This window comes from Alligator sinensis, unplaced genomic scaffold (genome assembly GCF_000455745.1).
Source record: "Alligator sinensis unplaced genomic scaffold, ASM45574v1 scaffold400_1, whole genome shotgun sequence".
Classification (NCBI taxonomy): Eukaryota; Metazoa; Chordata; order Crocodylia; family Alligatoridae; genus Alligator; species Alligator sinensis.
In genome coordinates, this window is record NW_005841897.1 from 3,533,272 (window position 1) to 3,545,756 (window position 12,485).

The 12,485-nt window shown below is 39.4% G+C and overlaps 1 protein-coding gene across 2 annotated transcripts in view; it reads right to left on the reverse strand.

The window, feature by feature from the left end:
• Positions 1 to 12,485, reverse strand: part of TNRC6C (trinucleotide repeat containing 6C) — a 182,251-nt gene that overhangs the window by 161,344 nt on the left and 8,422 nt on the right. The window contains exons 1-3 of one of the 2 annotated variants that reach the window (XM_006018326.3): positions 3,668 to 3,687; positions 1,357 to 1,455; positions 869 to 948 (exon numbers count right to left, since the gene is read on the reverse strand). The exons of the other annotated variant lie outside the window; for it this stretch is intronic. Coding sequence (XP_006018388.1) covers positions 869 to 915 — 47 coding nt within the window. The 5' untranslated portion in view covers positions 916 to 948; positions 1,357 to 1,455; positions 3,668 to 3,687. Of the gene's footprint in view, positions 1 to 868; positions 949 to 1,356; positions 1,456 to 3,667; positions 3,688 to 12,485 lie in introns of those variants that run through there. 2 annotated transcript variants of the gene reach the window in all.

Below are 12,485 nucleotides of genomic sequence, written 5' to 3' on the forward strand. Positions count from 1 at the left end.
GGGGGGAGGGGGTTGTTTTCAAGATGGCAACCACCCCTTCCCAAAAAGGAGTACTTTCAGAGGCAAGGGGTAGGATTTCCAGAGGCAGAGGTCAGGGGGCAGGACTTTTGGTTCCAAGATGGCGACCAAGGGTGGGGCTACCCTTGCAGCCCTCCACAGCTCACCAAAACTCGTTAGGCAGCCTTCCAGCCAAAATAATTACCCATCCCTGGTCTAACATCTCTCTTAAGTCCAAGTCCTAGTCCAATGCCTTAACTATAAAACTTAAGTTCAAAAAACTAAATCTGAATCTAAAGGAAATATGACATTGGCGGAACAGTCATGTAATTGTTCCAGGTTCTCCAAAAGGCAAGAAACTGGAGCTAAAAAAGGAAAAAAAAAAGTCATTTATTACTGACTAACTGGTTTAATGGGGTCCTACACAAGCATAAAGCTGAAAAATCAAATTAACATAAAATAACCTTTTACAAAATGTAAAACGTACTTTGAGTGTTTAACAAAAGCTAAATTTATTGTTCCCTTAATCCCAGCTTTGGAATTTACAAACTAATCTCAACCTAACAAGTAAACTAAACTAGTATCATAATTAGCACCAACTGAAACTGGTATAAAAATATATTATCAGTATCTCAGATCCTTATGTCCAATGGTAATAGCTCAATTAAAAAAAAAAATGAACAGGTGGATCATTATTCTCTCTTTAGCCAAAAAGGTTTTTAAACCAAGTTTAATGCAAAGGAGCAAGTAAAATTTCCTTTTTTCAAATATTTTCACTCTTAAACTGCAGTAGTTTGGGTTTATTTTTGGCAAGCAGATTTTTCTGAGTAGGTAAGAAACCTAAACTGATCTTTTAAGGATGGCTTCATACCTATGAAGCATTACTTTCCATGGGAACAATCCTTGTGCTGATGCCATCTCTTGGACTTCATAGCGTTGACAAAGCAGTTGCTATTGTAGAAGGATAAAGAATGACACACAGCCAACTATTCAAGTGGTAAAAGACAGGACAGTTTTAGCTGCAGTGTGTTACATAGTCTAATGCAGCGAGAAGGTCAAGGCAGGGGGAGGGGCAGATTGCAGAAGCACCAAAGTAACAGAATTACAGGAGAGCCTGACCTTGAAAACTCAAGGGGAAACCAAAGATAACCCTGAATTGAGAAATTCAGTGACCAGAACTTCGAAGACGGTGAAAAAACAAAACTTTGCAACAAGAAATGCACTTCTGCCTGACATAGTATTTGAAAAGCCTGTTAACGTGGAGATCCTCAAGAAAGTTAAAGCAAATCAAATAAGTCTGTGAATTTACTACATGAAGTTAAGATACAAAATAAGGCCACTTTACTTCTGATTGCCTACCTCCAAACCAGAGCTTAACGCACTTCGCCCGGAGTATATTAATTCACACCTCTGGTTGAGTCATCTTAATTTTGCTGAGTGCTCCTGTGTAAGTAAACCCTTCAATTCAATCAGAAAGTTTAAAGGTATTATTTCCAAAGCCAGGGAAACTGAGGTATACTAGAAGTGCTGTAAACAAAGCTTTAACCACGGCCGCCTGGCATCACTTAAAATTATTATATACAGGAAGCAGTTTGAACCTGAAGGCTCAGAAGGACAAAAAATTACCATGCAATTAATACAATCTTCATGGTAGATTGCCAACTGATTCAACATGCTCTTTAAATCAAGCAGATGATGTTTGAACAGTCTTTATAAAACATTAATATCAACATTACATAAAAGTTGGTTACTTACAACTTCATATTTTTTTTTCCACCCAAAATCTGGCTAAACTTCAGGTGAAGACAATGCCCATAAGTACGTGGTTCTCAAAAACTTTTTTTTTTTTTTTTTTTTTGCAGACCACTTGAAAATTGCTGAGGGTCTCAGTGGACCACTTAATAAGCTTTTTTTTGTTCTACAAGTCAAAGCACACAACTCATATTTGAATATCAGTAGTATTACTTTACAAGTACAGGTATTCTCGACTGCTCCACAACCTCTCTGTGGACCACCTGAAATGGAGCTTGCGGACTACTGGTGGTCCACAGACCACAGTTTAAAAACCTCTGCCCTAGATTATTCAGTTTAGCATATTTTGTTTTCCAAATTCTAACAAAAGCAGCTGCAAGAGAACAGATTTTTTCACAAGGCAGAGTGAGCATCACTGTAATAAAGACAGCTTTAAAGATCTTCATAATTTTGGAAATCAGGATGGGACTATTAGTCAAAATAAAAGGAACACCAATTTAAACTCTCATTTGTGCAATTCCTTTTGCTCCCATTATGAACCACTCTGGAAAGTACTTCTGCACCAGTGACAGTCACCAAAACTGAAGGTTTATTTAATTTATTTAAACTGTACATAAAAAAAGTTTAAAGACAGTTTTTCCTTTGTTTACTGGAACATCTTATATAGCAAGATGTAGAAGCTTGTTTTTTAAAAGGAAATTAATTGTAAAAACCACAAAAACCTGCATGGGAAGTCAGATGGAGTACATACAGGAAGTCATTTTAACTTACTTATCAATTGACTAGATTTCAGTTTGTGACGCCTCTTCATATGCCATGAAAGCGTAGTAGCTGAAAAGTGCCTCTGTACATCCGTTTTAAAGATGCCAAAGGATTTTTGCAACTTGAGAGAATGCAAGTAGCATATAGTAACTCATGTAAATCTACTGACACCTGAACAGTCTACCTACAGAACGTATTTACATTTGCTAAGAGAGAAAGAAATGAATGCCCACATAACAATGTCCCTATTATAGTACATAATGTGCTTGTGCCATGCCTTTGAACAACAACCACAGATGAAGCACAGCTTAGGAAGTCATGGGAACAGGGTGTGGGGAGCGCTTACAAAACAGCTACTTTCCTAGTCTTGCATTAACTTCCAAGGGCCACATCTCCTACAGTACCTATAGCTTAGTCCAGGCAGAGGGCTCCTTGCACTTGTGGAAGAAATGCCACCCACAAGGTAAGAATTTTTAATGTGGTTTTTAAAACATGGTTTCTACTGATCCTGAGTAAAGAGATCCTGGAGGTCCTCTATTAGGGATGCGAGAAATGTGCCATATTCAATTGAGATTCAGCCCGAATTGGGGACAGTGATTCGATTATTTGATTAGGATCACTGTCCCAATTCAATTAGGCTGAATCCGAATCTGAAGATTTGATGCCAATTGGGAGAATAGGCGATTTGGCCATAGACAGCTTTAAAATGTTTTTCTATGTACCGAGGTACCAGGCGCGGCTCGTGAACGCTGCGATGGTGGGGCAGATAGGAGTGTCCCACAAAAGGGTGCCATTTAAAGCTGCGTCTATGTCCAAATAGTCAAACTTTTCTGAATCTCTCCAAATAGATTCAGAGAGACTAAAGGGTCTCCTGATTAGATTCGGAGATTCGGCCACCGAATCGGGTCAAATCTCCGCCAAATTGAATCAGTAATCAAAGCTTTGCACAGCCCTATCATCTATGCTGCTGAGAGATTTTCAGTAAAGACAAAACCACAACAAACAAATATGGTTCTGTCTTCATTAATACAGACCATAAGGAAACCTTAGTTGAGATGAACCTGGATTTACTTGGAGAACTGAGGTCTTCCAAAGATTGAACACACCACATTTTTAGGTTTTCTTACAATGAAACCTTGAATAACACTAACAGTACCTTGAACTTTTGAGCTCCATTCCCAGATAATACCAAGTCCATAAGGGGTCATATCCTTCATGGCTCTTGAAGAAAACAGTCCCAAACTATTCCACTGAGCTTGACAATATCAACAATGATTCTGAGCCAAACTGTTGCTAGACGATGGATTAAAAGCCAGTGAAAACCAAGAAAACCTTTGGAGTTTCTCCTCCCATGAACAAATGATGTAATAATGTCCATTCCGGAACAACACAGTCGCATTTAACTCATTTTTTCTTATCCAGCTCATAAGATCTTCAAACAAAAACAGAAGGCAGGTGGAAAAGAGCAATCGGGGCATACACAAACTAAAACTGAGCTCAAGCATTAGGCCAAAGCTGGAATGCAAGGGTCCCCTGGTATAGGCAGTAAGCTTGCCTGCCAGAAGCTATGCAGTTGTGCAACCTCCGCAGTATAAACTGGGGGTAGAGGGAAGGGTTGATTTATAGGAAGGAAGTACAACCTCAACTTTTCTTTCTAGTGGACTGCAAGTTCCACAAGTTGAAATGTACAGTCATGATCTACAAAATAAACTATTGAAAGATTTTACTTGTATACTGTGCACTGAGGAGGAAGGCAGACAATGGTGTGATGGAATCTGACCTCCAATCCCAATTGTGCAGCTGCCAGCAGGGAGCCTGGGGTCCAGGTTGGGAAATGCTGGTCAGGAAAGAGACTCTCCCTACCCATCAAGTGCAAATCCCCAGACTACTGTGCCAGGACCACAGATCAGGGAACCTTTCCCCAGTTACAGGGTTCTGGGCCACCTTTAAAAACCTGTATGCAGTTTACAGATGTCCTGGCACATGAGACTCCCTGAACCTGGAGTCCTTGTATGCCAAGGTATCTAGGAGTGTACAGGCAGACACCCTATGCGCAGCCTGTTTATTTTTTAATATTCTGAGATCTCAACATGTGCCAGGACCTTAAAACCCATGCACATAGCCCAGTAGGGCTGCAGGCAGGGCTTTAAAACTTGCCAGCAAGAAGGAAGCTTACCTAGCAAACTGAATGTCCTGCCCACAGCTACAGTGGGGCTGCACAGCAAGACAAGAAAAGACTGCTGGGTATGGGCCTTCCCCACACAGGAACCTTGCAAGCTGCTCACCTGGTTGTCCATTTTCCCATTAGGATGGGAGCTGTCCTGGCAGTGACTGATATACACTGCACAATAGATGGAATGTTGTCAACAAACCAGCCACAGAAGTGTTCCACGTTTTATGGAATACTCTTGTGGCAACTTGGCCACTTTATGGAGCCATAAATCAAGTGAACATGTAGCACTGATACCATTTACAGTGCAACAGATTAAATCACACCATAAATGTAACGTGCCAGGGGCCTAAGAAAATACACCATACAGTTGAATTGCTTGTTCTGATACAAGAGTGAGATCAATCAGCGTATTATACAAGAAAAATCTGTCTTGTTAAAATATATTTTCTCCCGCAGCAGTTAAAAATCAACGTGTTTTATTACCATAAAACTGGCAGAAATTTTTGATATCCTAGAAAGGCAAAATGTGAATATTCATCTGATAAAGCAAGTCAAAATAGTATACCTTCTAAATTACAAACCTCACAGGCTTGCTGTAGATTTATCTGTTTACTCAAAGCACTTTATTTTGAAATTAGATCTAGTATTTAATTACAATATATTTTGAAAATGAATAAGAGGTCAAACACTGTTTTATTGAAATGCGCTGCATTTTAAATATCCCTTTATGACCATGTCAGTTACTAGTATAAGAGGCAAGACCTGTTAATTTCACTTCTGAGTTTAAAGTAGCCTTAAGTTAGAAAATGCTATCATCATTTTTAGTAGAGCTCAGTCTTTATAACTGATTTACATAAACACTTCTGGATACACACACTTTAAATGTACTTAAAATAGAACTAAATCTCCAAGTGGCCTCTCAGACAGTAGCCCCTGCTGTCACTTCTAGAACACAATGTAGTCAACCAGCACAGAATGGAAAGAGAATATTTAAGTGCTCAAGTGTTTACAAAGTGTTGGGTTTTGATTCAATTGCTATACTTTGCTTCCTGAGAGATCATTTATTCTTTATTATAAAGCAGTTAAGAAGTTGCGTGAGACTATAAAATCCATTTCAAATAAATTATATTTGTAGATATAAAATCTGTAGGACTCTTTCACTGACAAACAGTAATGCCACAAAGATGCTCTTTAAGACTGAGCAGAGTTTTACTGTACTACCAAATTTAACCAGGTTTTAAAAACAATTTAACATTCCACAGGTCTAAATTAAGATTTGTTTTCAAAATCACAAATCACCACATTAGTCAGAAGACATCTTTTACCTTAAAAGCTGGAAAGGCTATAGGACTAACAGCAAACTATGCCAAGCAGCTCTATAGCACCTACTAGCATTACCTACAGCTTTGTCACTTAAAAAGAAAAAATATGCAAGAAATCCAGACTGAATTTTTTTTTTTAGCTTGAAATAAAAGGTCCATTTCTAAGGGACATACATATTACATCTTCACACCAGCAGCTACTCTTGATATTTTGAATGGATGCCAATGCATTTAAGCTGTGGTCAGGTATTTTGACATAATGTATAATAATAACCTGAGCAAGTTTAAACAAAAACTTCAAGTTAACTTACATTTTGCTGCTACATGATAGTACATGCATGTCACAATGGCCTGTAATAACAGTAACTACAAGATCCCTTAATCCTTTCCCTTCCTTAAACCAGTGACCCTCATGAAGGCTGCCACAAGAGCCTTAAGGGGGACATGCAATATTAGTACAGTGGCATGTGCAAAGAGCTACACACAACTCAAAAGAAACCCAGAGATTTCAAAGAATTCATAGTGCCCAAAACATTAACCTGCTGTAGTTTCTCAATTCTTTGCAAGAAAAGAATTGTTCTATCATCTTCCCAGTCAAAACACAAGTGAAAGGTAAGATCTAGCATTTTCTGAGTATGCCTAGAGTCCAATGAGGTTGAGAACCACCGTCTTAAACTTTATATTGGTGCAATTAAGAAAGTGGGGCCTCGTTATAAAATTTGCAACCAAGGGGGGAAAAAACAGCACAAAACAATAATATTCAGAGAAAGGTGGCACACTGCATCGTAAGAACTGTAGTTTTGGCAAGCTGATGCCCCCATTCTTTCACAAAAGCCAAATCCATGGATAAAGTACATCTCCCTGGATCTAATGAGCTCTCTCCTCTGACAGTTTACATGACACCATAACAAATATTGCTGCCTAACTAACATTAAGAACACCAAATACTTCCTGGAAGGCCTAAATCTTTCTTGGAGGCTTCCAATCCAACTCCTAACTTAGTATGACCCTGTTATATATGTTAAGTGAAATACCTGGTTCACTAGGGCATTTTTTTTAGCGTCTTTAATGTGACATAGAAAACATACTGATACAGACTGGAAGCTATCTACTATCTAGCATAAGCATAATACTACAGAATATAATGCCAAGTACTTCAATAACATCTTATTTTGCAATATATATGATATTAAGTTGAACAAGCAAAAAGAAAAGAAAAGAAAAAAAAAGACTGCACTGAAGTGGTCTTTATTCTGCATATAGTACAAAGTGGGATTGTCCAAACTGGAGCTTACAGACTGAAGTCATTTATAAAACTAGGAATTTACCCCAACTACAGCCATGAGTAGCCATTGACCACACCACTTACATCAGCGCAAACCCTACTAACAGAAAAGCAAGTTACAATTTGTACTAGTAGAGCTCAAGGTGGTTTCAAGCAAAAAGTACCAGCAAAAGAGAAACAGCTTTTTTTCCTAATAAGTGGTGTTTGTACCACAGCATCACAGAGATCAGAGATCAACATAGGCTAATTCCCTCTACCAACTCTGGTCCCTGTACTCATAAAGCAAAGCTTCAACCGTTACCCAACATAACTAGTTTAAAGCCAGCCAGAGCTGACCCGAGCAGGGTGTGAGGCCCAGGACAAAAATCAGCCCATGCGGGGTGCCACCCCCACTCCAATCCCACAGGCCCCAGACCCAAAGATGTTGCCACCACCATTGACCAAGGGTGGGGGGAGGGAGGAAGGGGGTAAAGAGCAAGCTGTTGGATGTGGAGCCACAGCCCTGCTCTGCACCACCCCATAAAAAGCACGGGGGATCAGGGCAACTGCCCTGATCCATTCCCCGCCCCCGGGACAGCCCTGAAGCAAGCTAAGTTATCCTTTCACCATATTGAAGTCTTTTCTGCAACTCTAGCATGAACAGTGCTGTATTTTCCATACAATTCAAGACTGCCTCAAGCATCCAAACCCTTATAGCAAGACTATCACTTTATCAATCCAGTAGCCTGCATCTTTCCATACTAACTTAGGAAGATCCCTCATGTCAGTAGCTAGTTTAGTTCAGTTACATTTATAGTTGAAAAGAAACTTGCTTTTATTAAGTGTCAGGTTTTTATATCTGTCAAGAGAAATAAGAAGCCAGAGTGTAAAAGGTCATTAGACATGAGACTGAAACAGAACAGATTATTCAATTACCCTTAACTTCATTTTTAGCCTCCCCCTCCAACTATTATACTCTAAAAATTACTCACCCTAAATACCCAATATAAATAAGCAGAACCAATGGGATAGGCAGCCTGTTTAGAAAGTAAAGTGACCTATGCTGAGGTTTTAGATTTAAGCCTTTTCTTCTTTTAAACAAAGGGCCTTCACTATGAGAAGAAGTTGCTTTGTATGTTTGTAAATGTAACTGTTACAACGGAATATAAAATGTTTGTTCTGTTGGGAAGATTTTGGAATCCTCATTTCCTCCTCTCCCCACATTTAGATTTACAAGAACATACTAACCACTCTTCAATAAATTGATCATTCCTTTTGCAAATTCAAGTGTCATCTTAAAGTTTCCCAATAACATTCTATTTAAATGCACTGTGAATATGGAACTCAATTTATCAAGTGGATGGAAGAAAAATTCTGAACAAGACCCCTGGTGAGCTAATCAAGAGTCACAATAAAGTGTCAGGGGTCCTGGGATTCTCAACAGGAGGTTAACACCAAATCTGATCTACTTTAAGCAAGAACACTTAACTCATGCAACATAACATACTGTAGACTGTATTCAGAAACATGTATTGCAAGGATCTGAAACCTTAAACTGTAACAAACCAAAGAAGCAGTTTACTACTTTGCAATGTCTTCTTGATTTCTTAAATCTGAACTATTATTCAGTAAAGTAATTAAATGAGCAAACTCAATATCTGTATCAGACATCTTGAAATCAGAGGTTTAAGAATTTTGAAGTGATGGGAAAAAAAAAACCAAAACCTTGTTTCATTGCAGTTTTTGTATCTTCAGCTTAAACGCCATTTTGAAATTAGTGCAGCAATACAGTGCAGTTACAGCTAGGAAGCAATCATAAGTACTGTGCTTTTCCCCAATACTTGGAGCTCTGAGAAGTCAAGCAAGGCCTGTGCTAAATATCCTCTTTAACAAACCTAAGAGACAAATCAGACATCCCACTAAAGTCTGCATTCCTACAACTGCACTAAAGTTTTCCCCAAAAATAAGTGTAATTGTTTTTCTGGAAGTGACACACAAGCCCCATTCTAATATTATAAAAGCCTTAGTCTGTCTGTCCATAATGCTTTATTCACACTCTGATGGGTTGTCTGAAACAACCCATTAGAGCGCGAGTGTTCGGACAGCAGGTGGCAGCTGTGCTGCCACGATGGTGGTGATGGGAGTTGGGAGGGGGAGGCCTTGCCTCCCCCATGGCAGCCTAAGGCAACAGCCCCATCATTGTTGATGAGCAATTGGCTAGTTGGATATAAAAGAGTATAACTATTATGTTTATCAACCCTGATAAAAGTCTCTTTTCAGCCACCAGGCATGAGGAAAAAATAATGATGATCCGAATCTAAGACTTCCTGTAGCAGTGGGGATCCCCAGGCAACCGATGAGATCAATACCCCCCCCCCCCCCCTTCTAGGGCAATCTGCCCTCACTTGCCTGCCACACCCTGAAGTGGACTGATATAAAATGCAGGAGGCTACCCATTTGCGGCCCTGTTATTCTGGGCCAATTACAAAGCTCCAAACCACTCCTACACCATATCCCATGCCTTGCAGATGGCATCCGAATCCATTACTACTTCCCCCGCCCCTCACTGGGCTGCACTTGGCCTCAGGTCCCTCTAGGTGGACCTTGGCCCCTCACTGGACTGCAACTCCACCCCTTCACTGAGGCGCACACACACACACACACACTCTGGGCCTTTTGCCACTCAGGCCTCTCTAAGCAGACCTTGGCCCATAGCCGTTCCCCACCTACAGGGTGACCCACAAGGCCATGGGGGCTGAGGATTTCAGGCACCCCATCCCCACCTCTCACTGGGGCAGCACAAGTGTTGCATTTCTTGGGAGACTGCCCCACCACACCATCCAACCCCAGCAGCGTGCAGTTTCAGGTCTTATCCAGGACCAACAGGAGCCTCCTCTATCCCTACAGTTCCTACCCTAACCTCCAGGTGTTATAGGAGCTGCGGTCTTCAGACAGTTGATGTTACTCCTCCAGCTCCTCAGATGCAACTGACAGCCCAGCTCCCAGGATCAAACAGCGCGCTGCCATACTTCCCTTTGCAACAGTGGGCATGGGGGAGGGGAGGGAGGCTATGCAAGCAGAAAGTATTCAACCACCAGCAAGACTGCATGCATATACCAGCAATTAGAATGACCTATTTTTCTTGACTTGTCTGAGAATGTTTCAGGTTATGGGGTGGGGAAGAAGACAGGAGGAAAAGGCATAGTTGCTCATATGAAGAGGCATGCAAAAATGATCTCCCCCATGTTATGAAATGAGTTGCAATAAACACCCTTTTGGGGAACATAAGCAATTCATAATCACTTCATATTGCTACTGCTACATGAAAAGCCTGGAAAAGAAATGCCCAGTGAAAGTCCTTCCAAAAGTTACTAAATACAGGGATCTAGTTGGCAGATGTAGGAAGAGTTGCAGAAAGACCAGACCCTGCTAACTGATACATTGAAGACTGCAACTAAATCTCACTTCTCTATTACTGATGCACCTAAAATTGGGATGCCAACCACCTAGACCAGCCCCACAGACAGCACATATAGCAGTGGCTACTTTAATGTTAGTGTCACACTGTGTAAGTTATATTTTCAGCATTAATATTTGTTCAAGTTTATTTTATTTGTGTAAACTTGGGAACAAGCCAAATTGTCTGTATTTGGGCTAGAATTATACATTTTATAAGCATCCATAAACCGTCAAATACAGTTTAAGACTGATATTAAAGCCATAATTAAAATCTGATAATTGACCCTGATGTTCTATTAAGATTCACATCACTGTATTGCAGTAATTGAATACCATATGAAACTAGTATTTCTGGAGACTCAGCTATGAACCCGACTCAAGTCATTTCTGTCAAAATTATTTTAAAACACTTTATTAGACTAATGTATTACAAAAATAGTAACAAGTCTTCATTTACCAAATTCCATCAAACCCCACAGAACAGAGTGCTTCATATTGTGATGTTTATATATAGATGATGGCTTGTTAATGGTAGAAATTCTACTTTGGGCTCACATTTATAATAGCTACAATGAAATCTTTGGTCTAACATCTAAATGCATATACTGCATTTTATGATAAATGATGACTGAAAACATTAGATGACAGTTAAATTGCCATCAATACCTAGTTCTCAAATTCATGGCTGCAATATGGCTCATGTTTATGCTATTCAGAACACTGAAGTCTACTTGTATCTTGATTGTTTTGTATGAAATACCACATTTCTATGGTTATGGTCTTCAATTATATTCAGTTATTAAAGATTAACTGAAATCATGAAAACAAAATAATAAGGCTTTACATGTAGTACAAAACAAAGAACTTAAGTTACAAAAAGGGGGAATTATTAAGTATTCTGCTGCCCCTTTAAATACAACTGTGATTAATCTGTATTTAAGATTACAGCACATGTAATGACAAGACATTGCCTAATACTAGATATTTTTAAATGGTATTTCAGGCAAAATAAATAACTTTAGTGCCATTTTTCTGGGCAAAATGAAATTTTGCTTACATTGCAGATTTTGCATACATTTTCATTGATAATTGACAGCTACACTCCTTTTCGCCTCTTTTACGCTTCACTTATTGAATTTCTGATTTATAAATAGTGCTTCTCTTTATTTGAAAGTTGCATTATTATGCACATTTAGTTCTCTCCTAAATAATTCACCCTTTAAAATTAAGCATCTTACAAAGAAAACAAATGCTGTTTACATCAGTAACACAGTACAATCAAAAGCAGTTATTCCTACTATGACTATGAGTGTCCCACTGCTCAGGTTTAAAGAAATACATAGGAAACTGAGCGGAGAAAAAAAAAAAAAAAGTATACTTTAACCAAAAATCCCAGAGATGATTAGAGAATCATTTTGCACACTTATGTCAATCTTAAACTACTTGTTAACTTCACACTGACTCATGCTTGTCTTGGGGATAAACTATTTAGGGAACTACTTGCAACTCAATGCTGCAAACAAAGTATATAGATCAAAAAGAAAGTTTACCAAGAACAGATGTAATGTTGATAAATGCTCAGTGAAAGGGGCATTTAAAACACCCGATTTCTTATTCTCTCGAGAGTCCAATAGAGGATTGCCACTAAAGCAGTGGTCCCCAACCCGTTGATCACAGAGCCTCTTGTGGCTAATCTGGGGCTGGACACACATGCATGTGCCCCCTCCCCGCCCAAGCCCAGCAGACCAGTCGGGGG